The sequence below is a fragment of the Fundulus heteroclitus genome, chromosome 13, assembly GCF_011125445.2.
Source record: "Fundulus heteroclitus isolate FHET01 chromosome 13, MU-UCD_Fhet_4.1, whole genome shotgun sequence".
NCBI classification, from domain to species: Eukaryota; Metazoa; Chordata; class Actinopteri; order Cyprinodontiformes; family Fundulidae; genus Fundulus; species Fundulus heteroclitus.
Window position 1 is genome coordinate 16,055,958 of NC_046373.1, and position 18,862 is coordinate 16,074,819.

General features: G+C 42.7%; 1 protein-coding gene across 1 annotated transcript in view; it reads left to right on the forward strand.

Annotated features, from left to right (window-relative positions):
• Positions 1-18,862, forward strand: part of jarid2b (jumonji, AT rich interactive domain 2b) — a 136,059-nt gene that overhangs the window by 76,611 nt on the left and 40,586 nt on the right. The window contains exon 4 of the mRNA XM_036145208.1: positions 13,471-13,694. Coding sequence (XP_036001101.1) covers positions 13,471-13,694 — 224 coding nt within the window. The remainder of the gene's footprint in view (positions 1-13,470; positions 13,695-18,862) is intronic.

Consider the following 18,862-nt stretch of genomic DNA (forward strand, 5'->3'; position numbering starts at 1 on the left):
TCGTGTGGCTCAGTCCCTCCCGCACACTGACATGGCGTCCAAACATCAGGGTAAAGCTGGACGAGGGTGAACCGGGGGGGGGGGTTCTAGGCGAGGAGGGGGCTGGACCGCAGCAGATGTCTCTCTGTAATGAGCATACAGGCTCCATTCACTGCGTGTCAAGCACCTGCTCGAGTCCTCCGAGCTGTCATTTGATACCGAAGCGTCAAAATCTCAGCGCGGTCATTACACCGCGCTGGTCTTACCTGGCTCCGAAAGCAGGTGTCCACGGGGCCGGCCCATGATACGTTTCAGGAGGAACTGAAATAAAAAAAGGCCCCTCTGGGGCTTTGAATTTCTAAAACACGATAAAACTTTGATGGCCAGATGAACTGAACAGTGAAGGAAGGCGAGGAGAAGAGAAATTCAGCAGGTTTTATCCAGGGGTGTAATGTTTCTGGCCAGAAATTTACAAAAGCTTGTCATGGCCATGAAACTAATTAAGTCTGAGCTCTTTTTGTTGATGATTTATTGTTTTTCCTGGAGGAAATAATATTGTTTTTTACTAAGACACAGGGTCAGGTCGACCTGCTTTTGGTAGCCATCAACCATCTTCTGGCATTTTTCTGGCTGGATGTTCTATCAGAAATGGTTGAACTCATTTAACTTACCGTGTTTCCTGGCACAGACCTCAGCTTTTAAGCATAGTAAATTTCTACTGGAGGTCCAAAATCTTTTATTCCAAAAGCAGATCTAAGCTTTAACAGCCATTTCCTGTTGTTTTTGGGGGATTTTACCGTTTCAGCTCTGTAGTTGCTGCTGGTAAGTTTCTCCTGTTGTTGAATCCAACTCAACCACAGGCAGTGACCCACAGTATGATGCTAGAACCACTATGCTTGCACCATTTAAATATTTTACCCTGGTTTTGACCACATATTGGAGATTGGAGATATTTCGCAACACATTCAGACTAGCGTGTCAGGATCCTGTTTTTAGAAATAATTGTAGTTGTCTGTTTTATTGTCATTCCTCCCTGTATTTGCCCCAAATTAAAAAAGATCCATGCTCCTGTGCTTACTCCTGCTTACCGACTACAACTAAATGTTCAATTTCAGTAATTGTTAGCAGTAAATATAAACTCAGTTTTGTCTCTTTAACTCTGAGAGGAAAACTGTTTTTATGTCCTATCAGTCAATTTTTCCCTTGTTTCGATAGCCTGCGTGGCTGTTTTGTGTGGAGTTCAGCTGCAGGCCAGCCTGTTTGGTGATTTCTTTTCATCACTTTGCTTCACACAAACACACAAAAATGGGACGACTGAATGAAGAAAGGCTTTCTGTCTGCACGCAGAACAAAAGTCTGGTCCGGCATTGCCTTATGCCCTGTCTAAAGGGGCTTTTTTTTAGGCGCTGTGTATGAAGGAAGACTCTGGTGCTGTGGTATAGGGGCTGCTCGCACTGTTTCTCAACGGGACTAACTGTGATGATGCCAGGAGCTTATTCGTCTGGCAGTGGCCTGTCTGTGCCTCATCTGTGTCCAGCTCTCAGCGGAGAAAGAACAACTTTTCTGTGGATGAGATGAAAGGATCAAGAGTAGACTTCTGGGCGGGGCAGCGGGGAGAGACAGAAGGACAGGTGCGAGTGATTTTTGGCAGGAAGAGCCCCCTCCTCTTTATAAGTCTTTGAGATCAACTCTGTGTTTGCCTTCCCATGCTCCTGAGACTGGTTAAAAAAAAAAAAAAAAAAAAAGACTGGCGGCACTTGCTCCTAAACATGCCAGCTTATTGTAGCCCTCTCACACAAGCATCACTTTATTCTCCAAATGGGTTTCCCCTGCCAAGTTTTGGCCCTCCAAACACACATCCACCAGCTAACGCCATATTTCACCACGGTTTACTGACCCAGTTATAGCCCAGCTCTGCTTGTCCTCTCCAGTATTTGACTTAAGTTCCTATCTATCGCTTTTAAGGATGCTTTTTTTATGTTTTGTTTTGTTGGCATTCCCCATACAGTATGTGACTAGTCTAGCCATGAAATGCACTTCTTTTTAAAGGAAACGCTTCTCCAAATAGAAGTCATCATTTTCACACTTAGTCATCATCTGAGAAATAAAATGAGTCAGTTTTCAGCGATATTCATTTGTACCTTAATTATGTCTCACTGCTCTCGCAGGGTACAGTACACCAGAGTTTCTTCTGAGTTCATCGAAGTTATGGGAAACTTCTTTAGGGTTTGGGTTCTTGTAAAGAATGGAGATTATAATGTTGACTGAACGAGGCAGCTGGATATTTGACAGATTTTGCCGTATGGAAGTGACCATGAAGTCACCATCGCGACTAGTTTCAGGTGTGCACCAGTATTAACTTCACTTGCTTTGATCGATGATTGAAAAGTCAAATATATATGTTTTTTTCCCTCCTTGTTCATGAATGTTCTTAAATGTCTCAGAAATGAAAATTCCCAGTTTTCCAAATCCTTAAATGCTTCAGACAAACATCCTGTTCTTGGATGCTCTGTGCTTTTACTTTACCGAGCATCAAATGTTTGGAACATGCTTCGATACATAAACTGAGACATTTGTGTGATTTTCTTCATTTGCTGTTTATTTTTAAAACTGCTACATTTACCAAGGAACCTGCTGCGTAATTTTTTTATCTACTTTATAATGAACAGTGTTCGATGCATTTTAATTGCTGAAGTTAAACATACACAATAAGTTTGTGTTAGAGATCCAATGATCAAATGTTTACTGTTTCCATTCCATTTTTTTTCTAGATAAAGTTTAGACTTACCAAATACCGATTTTGACGAAGTTGTTAACTGTTGTTAATTTTTGTGTTGGGAGGAAATGAGATTTCCCACCGTGGGTGAAATGTCACGGTTGTCCTACAACTGGGTTTTACTGTTATCTTAAAACAAACATTAAATGTTCCCAGGGTTATATTTTGAATTGCGTTTAGCCTGTTAGCACAGCAGCAATTGGTACGGTTTCACTGCTAGAATTACAAAATCAGCATTTGCCATGTGTAGATAACAGGCAAAGATTCAGCTTTACCTCAACTGAGATTTCCAAATGATTGCCTACTTTTTAAAGTCCAGCATGTCTCATTATAGACACAAGCTGTTCTCTATGAAAAGTCTTGCTCTTACTTGCAGCCTGCATGTGCAATAGTCGTCGGCACAGAATTGTGAAACCTTAAATTGTAGTTCCTTGAGCAGCTTTTAATGCAGTTCAAGCTTGATCAAATCCTGACTTAGAAGAGCAAGCCTCATTTTACATCCGCTTGTCTGATTTTGAAAGGAGGTTTTCAGACATTTGAGGGACTGTAAAAGTGTGCTTGGAGTGCGATTGTGTGGCTCACACATTGAGTGGTCCTCTTAGACTTCTCAACTTGTTTGCTGCGTTGCCTACCTCTTTTTCTTTCCCTCCTCACTTCACTGAACCCCACTTTTGGCTCTCTTTGAATCTCTGCTCTCTGTTGTCTGAGCCAAGACACACACTCAGCTGCTGCGGCTTGTTTTGTTTCAACTTAATGAATGCCAAGAGTGCGCACACACACACACACACATCCTTGTTTAAAATACAAAAGTGAGTTCCTTGAGTTCCTTCGCCTTGAGTTCCATTGACTTCCATTCATTTTCAACCCTTTCTATGGCCCGACCCTAACCTAAACCTAATTGAGGCCTTAGTCCTAAACCTGTCCCTAGCCCAAATAAACTGAGGACCAAATAAAAGTCCTCACTTTACATCAAAGTCGTCACTTCTCTAGTAGCATGCGCAAAAATGTTTCTCGCTCAGCTGCAAGTACACACACACACACACACACAGTTGTCTAGCATAACCAATGAGTCTTGTTGGTAATGCTTAATCACCGTTTTCCTTTTTGAAGGATTATGCTCACGTACTGTGAGTGCACGCACACAACCAGACTGAGTGGGTTTTAGGACCAGTAATGGCCTTAATGCAACTATTGATTTCTTTAAGCTGGCATTGCATGAAAAGTATATACAGCACAACTCGTTGCTGTTGTACCTAATGAATGAGGGAAAAAAAATACAAAGCTGATATAAAAGACAAATGGTAGATTCTTCACTGCTAATGTGTTTTATACAGATTAGTCCTTCATATATGCTGTGATGGCTGTATAGAAAGGCCATTCCGTTTTTCTTTCTCATTCAGCTTCACAGTGATTTGCACATAAGTGTAGTCTCCAAAATCTAACATAAAAAATGTTGGGTTATTTCTCTCCATAAAGGCTCCCCTTGCAATGCAAACTATTAGAAGATTAACCAATTTGTGTAATTGTGAATCAATCTGAATCCTATACATTTTGAGGTTGATTTGTTTCGTTTAAATTTGGTCTAAGGTTCTAATGTAACAGCTGTGGGATGTAGTGGATACAACAAGGTTACAATAGCAAGCTTGCTTTGTAGCAGCTGATTTTATTAGATGGTTGTTTTGTTTTTTTTAATCTTCAACATTTTTCCTCCTCTATCCTTTGCTGTGGGTGCCTTTTGTGTTAATGACCCTGATTTAAAAGGCCTGACAGACCTCTTTCTCTTCAAAAACATTACAGACACACATGCTTAAATTTGTACTCCTTTCGCGTTAGCTACACAACAGCAAACTTAGTTCATTGAACATTTCTTTAAAACAAGGCAGCTTGTTTTCCATCCCCTGCTTGTGATCTGACATGGTATCGAAAGCAGGCTGCACCATCGGTGTGGCCACAAAACTCAGGGATGCTTGCAGTTATCTGTGGAGGAGCCTCTCCGACTGCTGCGAATGAAGGAATTCACCTCACACATCTCTTCCCATTGAGCAGGCAATCCATTGGACATGGAACCACTATTTCAGCCAAACCCATTACAGCGAGCACCCAGTAAAGCATGCTTGGACTAGAACTCGGCAAAGAGTTGCAAACACATTTTACATCCCTCAAACGGAACAGTTTGGTTCAGTTATCCATATTTTAGGTTAAATATGTTTCTACAATCCTCTTCATCTCCTTATCTGCTCTCTCGTCAGCATTGGAGCGATATGGGGGGGGGTGGCAAGGTTAAATTCACACAAACACACGGGGCTCCCTTATATCTTTTATCTGGAATGAATGTTGACCTTATTGGGAACATTTGAAGCTTTCGCGCATGCAAATCCTCACTTGGTTATCATAAACTGTTCGAACTCACAATTCTATTAATTATTTTATACACTATAGCCAAAAGTATTTGGTCACCTGGTTTGAGAAGCAAATGAACTTAAGTGGCAACCCATTCTTAATCCATAGGATTTCAGTATGGCCCCAGTTCCACCAACCCGACTCGCCTTTGCCCGCCCGCCCGCATCGCCTCAATCCCTCTCGGTTTATCTTGGTGCGCGTTGTGTTTCAGTCGGCCTAGAAATGCCTGGAAGAGGGAAACGCCTCCTGGGGGTGGTGGAGCGGGGGGCTTCCCGGCAGCGAGCTGCTCTCAGCGGGCAGCCCTGCCAAAGCAGACCACTACTCTGTTAAATGAACATTTCCACATGGTTGTTGTGTACAAATTCACCAGTCAATAATAATAATAATAATGTGTAAAAAGTACCAAGAGCTGAAACTATTGCACTAAGATTACAGCCAGTAAGAATAGTATATTGTTATATTAGTATTAATATAAAATTCTTCAAATACAATTGTTTTTAATGTTTAATACAGATATAAGCAATCAGTATAAAAAGAGTTGTCAATGTTTCATATTGATGATAATTAATTCAATTGATTTTATCGTACTAAAGGTTTTGGCAGTATAAGTCATTTTTATTTCACTTTATTCATGTCACATTAGCTTTAATAGCAACCCATCCGACCCCAAGGTAACCTGGACTCTGTATTTGTCTCTGGTGTGCACATGCTCAGTGTATACTTGACCCGGGTCATCAGGTCTGCTCTTTGCATGTATGATGGCCACAGGGGTTGTGGGGTCGGTCCACTCCAGTACCGTCCTCCCTTTTAATCCATAGACAGAGGAGACACAAACATGTTGAAATGGGACGGCACCTCTGCTCATCTGTTTAGCTGTACCTTCCTTCATTAGTGGTGCCTCCAAACAGATAGCTCCATGTTTTTCCCTATCTACCCACGTATTAAGTTTCGTTCGTTAAAAATGACGTTGTTTGCATTCAAGCGGGTTTAAGAAATATCGTGTATCTGCTGATTTGTGGATGGGTTTGATCCGAAGAGACACGACAGTATAAATTTACATTAAACAGCTGAGTAAACGGTGGCTTTGTTTAAACAGATGCGTCTTGTCAGGATTAATACTCCCTTAAAAACATACGTACGCCCATGTCCACATAAACACATGTGTTTGTGAGGCCCTTGTGGGGATGAAATGGATCCACACACACAATTCCACGCAGCCAGCTGAAGTGAGGTAGCATTTTTATCAGGACCATGTGGGCCATCTGGAGCCAATTAATACCGCCCCAAAGGTACAGACTCTGAATCAGGGCTCCTCTCATCAAACTTTAACCTTTACCATGAGAGCGACTACAAAGCCTGATTTTTAGTTCAGCTTCATGCCAGTATAAATCATAAGGTTATACGCTTAACTCTTCTTCAGTCATGTGGATCATATTTCAGAGAAAGACTTTAAAATAGATGCCAGATTTTTTTGTTTTATTCTATAGCATAGCTCAAAGATTAGATGGGCTTTAAAATAGTTGTTTAGTGTAGTTTTAGGTTCCGTTGGAAGAGCACACTACTCGGCTTTCTATGTCTGGCTTGTACCTACTCAAGATCGGTCTTGCTGTTTCTGCGCCATTGAGGGTGCATTGAGAGCGCTTTAAAAGTGCCACAAATTGACACGGGGGCAAGTAGCTCATGTTTCCCCCTCGCTGCCCTTATCCGAATATCTGGTTACAGTGGTACAGCAAAGGTTTGAAACCAAACCACACGGGCCGACACACATGACAGCCAGCTCTCTACAGCTGAAGATCCAGGCCGCGTCTGTACGGAACATGGTGTAATGAAATATCTGTAAGTATTTAAGAGTAATGCCTTCAACATGTTAAAATTAGTTATAGTCCTGATCAGTTATTTAAGGGAAGGCGTTTGGCATTAGAGCCCCAGTCCTCTACATGATTAAAGTCAGTGTCATTGATATGTTTAAAAGCTCATTTGCTTTGAATTACATTATAGCCCAATGTATATTTTAGGTTTCATGGTGTACATTAGTTTTGTGAGTGCGTCACTCACCGAAGATGTTCAGGAAGCTCATTTGTTTATTTATTTGTTTCAACAAAGCTAATCATGTTTGAACAAAACTCACCAAAAAATAAATACTTGTTCTGTTTGCAAAACTGAGCATTTTTCTTTGTACGTCATAAAATTCATCACTAGTGATTCAGCTGCTGTCTGCAGAGCTCTTCCCTACAAGCAGTTCGTATGGCAAAGACAGGAGCTGCAGCAGCCAATACCATCACTCCTTTACTAAGAAGGTTTATTTCTTTAGTCATTTTTTGTTAGCATAAGGGTATCCAAGATTAGTTAGATCTTTAAAATAATGTGCACTGCCTACAATACATTTGATTAATTAAAGCCATAATGTTGGTGGGTCGACTTCAACCCTCCAGTCCTTGTCTGGACATTTTTATTGGTTGCAGGGCATAAAGGACACCTGTTGATCAGGGAAAGAATCAAGAATCTTTACTGTCATTATGTTAGCGTAATGAAATTTTTGATGAGCTCAGAATGCACACAGATTACAGATAACACACAGACACAAGACATAATCTGAAAGGAGCTACGGATTCAGCCGCTTTTTCTTCTGCTAACGTTAATTAGCATTTAACAATTACTTGTAGGTCTTTTGTCAGGTTTATATCCACAGATATATACATTATGCGTTTCAACAAAAAACCAAACAAGTGTACTTCAATCAACTACTTAATGATGTACAGGGAGCTTTGCTTGATACCCTCTGGCAGACTTCAGCTTTCTGTTTACGATGCTTCTTCACACACGGAGGATTAGGGATGTTTAGCAGAATTTCAGTTTCATCGCGTGGCTCAGTGGTAGAGCAGGCGCACTGTATACTGAGGCTACACTCCTCGGTGCAGCTGTCCTAGGTTCGATTTAAGGTACTGTGATGTTCACTGCATGACTTCCCTTCTCTTTCTGTCCTACTTCCTGTTCAGCTATAATTTAAAGAAGGCCCAAGAAACCTTTAAAAGAATACTTTGTTAGCTGCAGAATTCTACTGATAAACACCGCTTAAAATCAGTGTCGGCTTCTTACTTTGATCCACACGTTTTCTTAGACAAATGTCTTGATAAAATGTTGCAGTCTGACCACATTTGGTGAGGTCAAGTTGTTTTTAGCGATTCTGTCGAAGCGGTGGTGGTGGTGGGGGGGGGACACCTAGATGTTTTACTGATTAAGTCACCCTCACAGCTTACTCTCACATCTCATTTTTTCTTACAGTATCACAAATTTCCCGTCCATCTTCTTCCCCAGTTCTGCCGTTCTTTGCAGGGATTACTTGCTGGCATGATCGTCAATTCTTCGGCTCTTATCTGAACCGGCAGTATGTGTATATTATTAGACACGAAGACAGGAAGAAATGGAAGGAGGAAGAGGTGGATGATGGGTGGATTAGAAACGCATGAGTATGGACATCCTGCTGTAATCTCCCTATTTTTTTTTTCCTCTGAATGTATTTGATCTCCGTTTCCTCGTTTTCTCTCTGCTTCTTTTATCCTCCTTTCCGTCTGAATCAATGCTGTCGGCCTAATTTTAACCCGCGTGTACCTGACCTTCCTTTCGTGGCGTGTTACCAGTAGGTATCCTATATAGCTCCTCATGCCCAGGAAGGGGATGTCTCCTGACTTCAACATACTCTCACATACATACAGAGCTCTTAGGAGCGCATAGTGGGGCCGGATCGGGGGCTCATGTTGCCATCCGACCCCAGCCGCATTTACAAAATGCCCGTGTCTCTGCAAATTGTTCCCATGCCGATTTCTCAGCTCTGACTCGGACTCTATCTGTAATGTGATTAATGGGATGCAATTCAGCATTGATTCATTGGCAGCACTTAAAAAAAAGAAAAATCAGGGGAAATGGATTTAAAGGTGTTAAATAGGTGCTACTATTGTTTTTATGCTCTCCTTTTCCTCGCGCGTAATTTCTTTTTACCCCTGTGTCTGGTATTTTTAACCAAGAGCTGTCACCTTTTTTAAATAATTACTTGTTGCCGGAGTTGTAGTCTCAGCGATATGAAGCGCTGCCGCTTTATTTATCTTTTCAGCTGCTTTTATATTCTCTGCAAGCCCTTGTATTATCACATCATCAGCAAACCAGATCCGTTTTTATTACCTTTTCTCCAGCCGGCATCTCTGCCGTTGGCATATCGTTAAAAAGGAGAGACTAAGTGAGAACTGACGCTGCATATAAAGCACTCACAGTAAAGATATCCAGTCCAGTTTCTGGAGAATTATGTGGACGCGTTGCCAGCTAAACAAGAACTTTTTTTTTTTTTTTTTTTTGGAAAATAATGTGACAGTGTTCTACACCAGCCAGCGTTGGCTGTCTAGACAGGATGCAGTGGCCTCATCGCTTTATTAGCTCCTCTGTTTCAGCTCTTGATTTTCTTCCTTCGCACAGTACCCCGTGCTCCGTTTATGTTCTCGTACGCACCGTTTTCCTTCATATTTTTTTTTTGTTTGTGTCAAATACTCTCCTCCCTTTACCAATCCTCTCTTTTTTTCTTTAAGCTGATCAAACCTGTTAATCTTCAACTGAAGCCATAAAACTACCCAAAGAGGATTTTATGGAGAGCTGAGTCCAGCCTCTAGTCACTGTGGATCTGCATTTAATGCACGGTGCTTTAAGACAATTGAGATGTAATATAAGTATGCAGAAGCAGATCCAGTCAGATAACTACATGCAGACACAAATGGGGTGCATCAGTTAGGAACTTTTGAAACGGGTATAATATGGTATAAAAGAAACATTTCGTTCTTGTTCAAATTGTTTTCTCGTTTATAATGTCTCTGATCTGTTGTGCCATTAATTAATAACGCCAGTTGTGCAAAAGGAAGATGAAATTTTCCCGCTTTTGTTGAGCAGATCTGCTATAGACCTAACCCTCTATGCTGCAAGGATAGGAGACAAAAACAGCCAATTTATTTTCTATAAACCAGCTTTTATAAAACAAAAGGTAGAAAAATGCACTAGTTGCATCACTTTTTAATAAATGTAACATCTGCAGTTGCTAAATACGCAAGTCCACCGCTGGTGTTGTTTTTATGCCTATCAAGATAAAAATAAATTATTTGCATGAAAGTGAACCAGAAAAACTCTTTGGTGTGGTTAGGGGAAAAAAAGTAAAAAAAAGAAGTGTAATGTTGAAATGTTGAAACTTGTTGCAGACGTGTTTGTGGATAACTATTATCACATATCTTGGTTTCACTGAGCGTAATTCCCACTATTTCCTCTTCTTCCTCATTTATCTGCAGCGCACACTCTCTGAAGTTCCCATTCTTAACGTTGCGCTGACCTCCGCGGTCGCAACTTCCCGTCGGCACGTCTCTCCCCCCCTCCCCCAACTTCCTAGTCCTTTTCTCTCCTGTTCATCACATGCATTTGCTGTTGCTATTGTTTCTCTTTAACATGGTCTTCTGATTTTTGGTCATGTTCTGCAGCTGCATGATTAGTAGCATCGTTGTTGCCTTGCAGCAAGAAGGCCTGGGTTTGACTTTGGACTGGGGACCTTTCCAGGATGTTCTCTTGCCTAATGACCCCTACAGGAAGGCACTCAAACCACAATTGGTGGCAATAAGTTCTTCGTATCTCTAAAATCTTGATACAAATGGGGGAAGGGGAGAACTGTTGGAAAAAATTTAATTGTACCTGTTTATAGTTAAATATTAAAGATCTTGTGATAGACAAAGTACAAACAATCGTCTGGCCCTCCTGGTGTTGAGGTTCAGGCAATGTTAGAGCAATCATTTCTCAATTTCTCACATATTGAGTCCATGTCAGAGCAGGAAATTGACGCGTTTTAACTCGGCACTGTTCCCTGATTGGAGTGTAATCGGAGCTCTGAACCTCTCAGCGGCTGCTCCGAATGCACCACGAGTGTTCTCCAGACATGATCCTATCTCCTGTTACCTTGGTGCGCTCCCCGGCAAATTGACAAATAACACCAGGATATCATATTGCTTCTATCGCTACTCCCCAACATTTATAGTATAACACACACACACACAAAGCAGCTCTAATCGATTGAGGCTGCTTGCTGGTCCATGTGGCCCCTGATCGTTTGCGACGTTTTGTACTTTGTGTGAAACCACGTCCACATCCAGGTGTGTGAAGGAGACGTTGCTCTTTTTCCCAGACACATGCTTTTTTTTTTTTTTTTTTTTTTTTTAAATAGTCTGCCCTTACTCCTGCCTACGACTGACTTATACTGAGAAATAGAGAGAAAAGAAACCAGCAGAGTGATTTTTTTTTTTCAAGCCTTTTTGTGCCAAGAAGATGTGGAAGAACAATGTAGAAGCAGAGAGGAGGGGTGAGTAGGTGGAAAGGGATTAAGATCCTATAAGAAGTTGCTGGTTTAACCTTCACAAGAAAATTAATCAAAACAGCAAAAAGTTAATGCGTATCAAACATTTTTAGGGGAGAAGTTTAAGGATAAGTAAAAGGTCTGCGAGTGTCACTCAGCTGGGATCTTCCAATCACTACCTCCTCATATGGAAAGTGAAAGAATAGCCGAGACTCATCTAGCACCATTGTCAGATTGTTTGCTAGCTCGACACTTGCTGCCGACGGATATAGATTTTTATTGCAGCACTGCTAGCGCGTCCATCTGCGTTCACAGCATCAGAGAGGTTGCTTGAGGGTCCGGCAAAAAAAGCAAAAGTGCAGACTTGTCTTACCTGCTGCAATAAGCATGCTATCCAGTACAGAGACATAAACTGCAAAAAGAGCATCTGTGTGGTTGTCCAAAATACCCCCTTTTTCTAAATACGTTAGAATATGGGTGTCACCACTTGGTTAGTTGGGGGATGCTCACTCCTCGGTCAGGAAAGTGTCCATTAGTTGTCCTGAACGTCACTTAATGACATCGTTTAGCGACTTTCAGGACATGTTGATGTTGGCGGTGGTGGTGGGGATACGGCAGCCCGGGCTCCTCTTCTTCTACTCTACCTGTAACGCCAACAGCAGCACAATCAGCTACCATAATAGCTCTTGTTGCACGCCAATTTTTTTTAGTCATTCCTAAAACGCTGAAATCTGGGACGGCTCTTATTGGCGAGTGGTCTACCAAAGTGGCGACGGTCTCTGGAAATCGGGGACGCCTGGTCACCCCTTTAATAACTAATAAAAAAGTGAGCGATGCAGAAGACTTAACTTGCCGAGTTCCTCTGGTTTAATGAGGATTTGCTAATCACAGCACCTGTTGCAAAGGTCTTAGGTAATGCCAGAAAAGGTCTCTAGATTTGTTGGTTGTCTCTTTTCTGGGTCTCTGTTGGGGTCTGAACGTGGGTTAACTAGAGCGAGAGAGTCAGTAGGTTAGCAACACCTCAGTACACCAGCTGCTTCTTCAGGGGTTGGCCGTATGCGTCCTCCTCGATAAAAAGACCTCTATAATCCTTATTTACCTGTAAAGGTTTATTGGTTACTTGTCAGATCACAAAAAACATACTAATCTCTGTAAGACTCTTCCTTACTGTCTTGATTAGAGAGGCCATGTTCTTTGTTTCCTCTTTTATCTGTGTCGGGTTTCTTCTTTTTGGAAGGCCCTTTTAGAAAACCCTTGCGTTAAATTACAGCTTTGCCATTTACAATCAAAGGTTTCCTGACTTTAGTGAGGATGTATACACAGCGGTGAGATGTGGGCTGGTGCAGGCAATACACAACCACCGGCCACTTCATTAGATAAACTTCTTCAGTTGCTTGTAAACACGGATAGCAAATCGGCCATGGTTTGGCTGCTCAATGCATTTAGGCATTTAGCCGTGGTTAAAACGCCTTCCGTGCAAAGCGGGCATCAAAGTATTTCAGAAACTGCTGATCTGTTTTAACGTGCACGTATAGGTCTCTCTCCGGTTTCAGCAGAATGCACGTCACATGCTGAACCTTAAACTGAATGGGTCCAAAACCCATGTTCAGGGTTCATGTCTGTGGATCTGATTGTTTGTCATCAGCTCCCAACCTGTAACTCCTGCACGGCAGAAATGAAACATGACTATATGCCTGAGCTCCAGTCGTTATCTGTCAGTAAAAGACAAACATCCACTCAAGTTATCATGATGGACTCATGCTCATCTGATGAACATATATGTTCATTTTATGAGATTTTTGACTGAACATTTATTGTTTTCATCGTCTATTAAACCACGTTGGTCCTAATTATTAGCTCGTTTGTGTGTCGTCACTAAATTAATTTGTACAAGAAGTCCCAACGCTTGCATTTTCCTGCTTCAACCTGTTTGTTTTTGCCCCGTCAGGCCTCGACTCCAGGCTCAGCGGAAGTTCGCCCAGTCGCAGCCCAACTCGCCCAGCACTACACCGGTAAAAGTGGCCGACACGGGCAGCCTGAACGGCAGCCTGTCCACCGCTCCGTCAACGTCCCTCTCGTCGCTCTCCTCCTCTTCCCTGTCCTCCTCCATCCAGGACCTGTCCCGGCGCAAACCCAAGACGGAGGACTTCCTCACCTTCCTCTGCCTTAGAGGTAAGACACAGCCCAGCAGATGGGGGGGGGTAGGGGTATGATTGCATGCACACCCATAGCCAGCAGCCGTGCAGGAAGAATGCTGTTGAACTAGAAAGCTTGTTCTGATATTTCACCAAGTTACAGGTCTTTATTGGACAGGAGCCCCACATTGGGTCTGAGGGTTGACAACAGTTTGCTGGTTGTTTGTACGAAGGAACGTCTGTGCTGGCAATTGAAATTTAACAATAACAATTACTTCAAGTTTTGATTGCCCTCCTCCTCCGTGCACGTAGTGACACTAACCACGCTCTTGCCTAAGGCTGAGATTATCCTGCATTTGATCAGCTTAAACGTCCCCCCCCCTCCCCTCTCCTACTTTTCAGCAACTGTCTGTCTCTTTAACACCCTGCCTATCACCCTCCGCTCCAGCAGCTGTTCCTACACGGCGTATTCGCACACACCCCGCTCTGCAAACACTACACAGGTTCACTGACACCGTGGCACACCTTCAATGTCAAATGAACTGTAAAAGCCGCGGCGCCGCTATTAGCAGCCGAATGAGTTTTTCTCTCCGTGTGTTTCGGTTGTGTGCCGCGTGCGCTCTAGCGCAGCAGAATAGCTGATTGGGAGTGGGTTTTTTTAACGGGAAGAACAATTTGACACCGGGGCGCATCATTCACCCGCATCACATCGGTGTGATGCGGGTGAACGCAGCCCAGTCCCCACCGGGCGATCAGGGTAATTGAAGTCCGGCTCTTATTTTCTTTGCAGCTAATGAAGGTGTTGTGTTCCAGCCTGAGTGGGCCGGCCTGTTGGCAGGACGCTGCAAAAAACGCATTTACTGTGTTCTGCAGCATCTTTTTTTTTTTTTTTTTTATATTCCAAATAAAGACGCTGAAGGGTATGTAGGTTTTAAAGGAGTGAAGCAAACGCTTAGCGGCTTAAAACCTACATACCCGTCAGTACATTTAAAAAGGGGGCAAAGGGTGTGTTCTAACTCCAGTCAAGAGAAAAAAATAAATAAGTAGGTCACCCTGTGAGAGGCTTTGTTTTTGTAGCATATTTAGATGTATGACTATGTAACAAAATGTCCACAGAGGCGTTTTTAGAACATTGCCACTCAGCGTTTTGAAGGAGGTTTGCCTTGTTTAAACCAAAAGCGTTTAGTTCAGTGCTCTCCTGACTGTCAAAATGAGAGTGCACGCCGGGATGAGATCCGAAGAGCTGCCTGAAGCCTCCAGAGAGAACATTGTCGCAGGTTATGAGTCTAGAAGGGATTTAAAGAGGCTTCAAGAAACTTTGGAACTTAAGTTTTCCATTGTGCAGAAAATGGCTGTCAAAATGCCCAAATGTGGCTGCTCAAGTAAGTTGTCCCTGATAGTAGAAGTGTCCGCAAACCTTAACTTGTCTTTCTGTGACCTTCTAAAGCAGAACCGGACCCCGCGTCCTGGTAATGACCCAAAACATCACAGTAAACCCCCCCAGGACTGGCAGAAAATTAAGAAATGACTGAAAATCTCAGAGCTATTTACCGTAGAGTTGCTAAGGGAGTAATGAGAGTGTGATTTTCCAAAGTGTTTGTGTTTTATGGATCTTCAGAAGCAAAAGCTGCATATCCACTTTCCAGAAATTACAGCAGAACCGACCCTTGGTGGTGGCCTTAATCGAGGAAATTGTCTTTAAAATACGTCGGCCATAGCTGGTACAATTCTCTCAAAACCACAAAAATGTCCAAACATATTAGAATAAAAAAAAAAAAAAGTTAAATTCATTAAGAAAACTGATTTTTCTGATCATAGACTTGGGTCGTTTTCTTTTTACAGGATTTTACATCAAAAGTTTTACACAAACAAGACAACTGGTGATCAAAAGATAAAACTGTATTTAGTTTTACGCTGTTTAAGGCAACAACTCCTCCTTTAGATACCCAAATATGTGCTCTCAACAACAGAAAAGTAATAATTGTGCCCAACATTTCACCTTGAAGCTACTTTTCCTTAAGCTGCCATGCCAGGGACTTCTTTATACGCTCCTAATACCATCCAGGATCCGCTTCTTAACACTTCAAGTGAATTTACCGTCTCTCTAACTTAGAAAGTTCCCTAAGAAGTGCTCGAAGGTGACTCAAAATGCAGGTGAAGCAAATTCGGCTTGGTTTCTGCTGAGATGTGTTGCACATGTGGTGCTATTCTGAGGAGAATGCTCCCATTACTGGGCGTCATTCAGCCTCAGAGGGCTCATTTGAGAACGTATAATTGGCGGTTGCTAAATCTGACTGAAATCTTTCAGTGCCAAGAGTCAGATTTACAGCCCCTTGTACGTTTCGAAGAACGGTTGGCTCTGTGTGGGAAAAGTGATTCATCAGAATCCCTTTTGCTCCTTTGTAAGCTCACTTCTACTCTGAGCAAGCCAGTTTGGCTCTATGCTGCTTTGCAACTCATGCTAATTTCAGAGGAAGGTTGCCTGGCTAACAATGTGACACTTTTCTGCCAGCAGTGGTGCTCCCTTCCTTATATTTTTAGCTATTTGTGAGCAGAAACTGGTTTCGTTGTGGGGGGGATTTGTTGACATTTCCGTTTGCCATGATTTTTTTCCCTTTGGCCTCTCTGGTGACCCGCATGCAGAGACCCTCACTGAGATGGAGGACATGGGGAGAATGTCAGCGCAGCCCCTGAGCTTCAGCCTGCAAATGTGTGCGTTCAAGCAGGGCCGTGGCTGCAAACGCTCATCTCCTCCGTCGCTGCGTGCGTTCAGCGTATGAGGATATCTGTGCGGATGGGATGCACGTCTTTGATGTCGGCAGAAAAGCCTTTGAATGAATGATTAAAGAGAGCCGACGGTTATTTGCGTCGGCCGGGTTGAAGAAAAACGTCCAGGAGTATCAGAGAAATCTCAAATCCGAATTCATCTCTTTTAAGTAGGTTGAAACACAGCGAGCGAGTGACATTTCTACCCTGAGACCCCATCGGTGGTGATTTCTGGGATTTGTCTCGGGTCAAACGTTCACAGCGGTGTGTAAACACTCCCCAACACACACCCCAGCCCCACTGCAGTGTTTGCTTATCTTATCTGGCAAACATTACACATCCACCCGAAAGGCTTCAATCCATCATTCTGGTTGACGGCTACATTAAAGCAGTCAGAATGTGAAGGATTAGCTAGTGATAAAAGTAAGCTGCTAACTTTTCAACCCCCACTTTTGGTCCAATCTGAGCTTTTATGTTACTATTTTAAGATCTTTACCCCATCATGGTAGTGGTGAAAAATTAAATATTAAACAAGAAGTTTTTTATTTTATTTTTTTTTATTTCTGATCTCTCTGTTTCTACGAGTGGGTTCACCCAAAGAATAATTTCTCCTACAAAGACAGATGCACATCATTCAAGGTCTCCTTCCTGTAATGCTCAGGCTTATATTCTATATTTATCTCGTGTTTTATCCAATTCTCCTGCAAATACACACATGCTTGCACACACCAGCTGGGGTCGGTCCCTCCCCTTGTGAGCTCAGGATGGTGTTTATGTGTGGTCTGCGCCTGTAGTCCGCCTGTTTATATCCATGGAGAAAGCCATTTGGGCAGTAGCCAGACAGTCTGCCTCTGGCCCTTTTGGCCTCGGGTTAAAGCAAAGGTGCAGCGCTGCTGCCGGCGGGGCGGGGGCAGCACTGAGGAGAGAGGAATGCGTTTATTTAACTTTAGGCACCAATGTGAACATGACCGATAAGGGATGTAGTGGCCTTTTTGATAATGTTGGAATAATGCAAACTGAAGAATAGTAGTTCTCAGACAAGAGGTTTAAACATCAGAAGGGATAAACAGAGCTCTGTTGTTGTTGTTGCTGGTGTAACTTCCCTTGTGAAGTTTGTTTGTGGTGTTGTGTGTCTGTGTGTGTGTGTGTGTGTGTGTGTGTCCTCCACGGCAGTGTTTGTCCATGCGCTCCTTGGGCTGCCTGCTCAGCCTGCCAACCCCAGAGGGCTGCCTCTCGGGTTCAGTGAGGCCAATCCTGCTGCACTGCTTACATAACCTCCCAGCACTGACCTAGTGAACCAAAGACCTCTGATTCCTTGGATCGGATTACGCCTGCGACGCAAATCTGAACTTTTCACATCTGAAGTATAGTGAGAGACGACATTAGGTAGTTCAAATCTTCTTTGTAGTACCTTGGTAAAGTATTTCTACCCGCTTCACATTTTTTGGCCCATTATAATCACAAAACCAAAGCATAAGTTCCCAGGATTTTGTATGACAGACCAACACAAAGCAGGACATAATTCTGAAGTGGAATGAAAAATTAAGTGATTATCAATTGAATTTTGTTTATACAGAGCCAGTTCGCAACACACGTCATCTCAAGTCTCTTTACAAAGTCAAATTCTCAAATCATCTGGACAGATTGGTCAAAAAGTTTCCTATCTAAGGACAAGTCTTGACAAGCAGCGTTCACTCCTCATTAAAACACCGTAGAGCCATAGTGGACGGTCGTTTGGATTGTCTATGGCTTTGCAGCAATCCCTCATACTGAGCATGCAAGAAGCGACAGTGGAGAGGAAAACTGTCCTTTAACAGGAAAAAATGTCCAGCAGAACCAGAACCAGGCTCAGTGTGAACGGTCATCTGCCTCGACCGACTGCGGGTTAGAGAAGATAAATCAGAGACACAAAAGAGCACAGAAGCGCTGATTCGTGAATTTTTTCTATGTAAGGATAATGCAGATGATTTGCGCCCCTGGATGGTGTGATTTTAAGATTATTTTTACAAATAAAATTCTGAAACGTGTTTTTGTATTCAGCCCTTTTCATTTTGATTCCTATAAATGAATCCAGGCAACAAATTAGACCGATGTGTGTAAGAAAATCCCTACATGAAAACAGCTGGAGTGGCGTGTTTCGGATCCCTGGACACGCCATTCCCACCTTGATACATGGCTGTGGCAGCATCATGCTGTGGGGGTACTTCCTGCTGGGAAGCTAGGGTTAATGGAAAGATGGATGGAGCTAAATACAGAGCAATACTGGGGAAAAAACACTTATTAGAGGCTTCAAAAGACTTAAAGCTGGGACAGAGGCTCACAATCAGAACCGTAGACCCAGAGCTGCAATATAACGGTTTAGATCAAAGCATATTTATGCGTTATAATGCCCTAGTCAAAGTCCAGACCTAAATTTAGTAGAAAATCTGTGGCAATAGA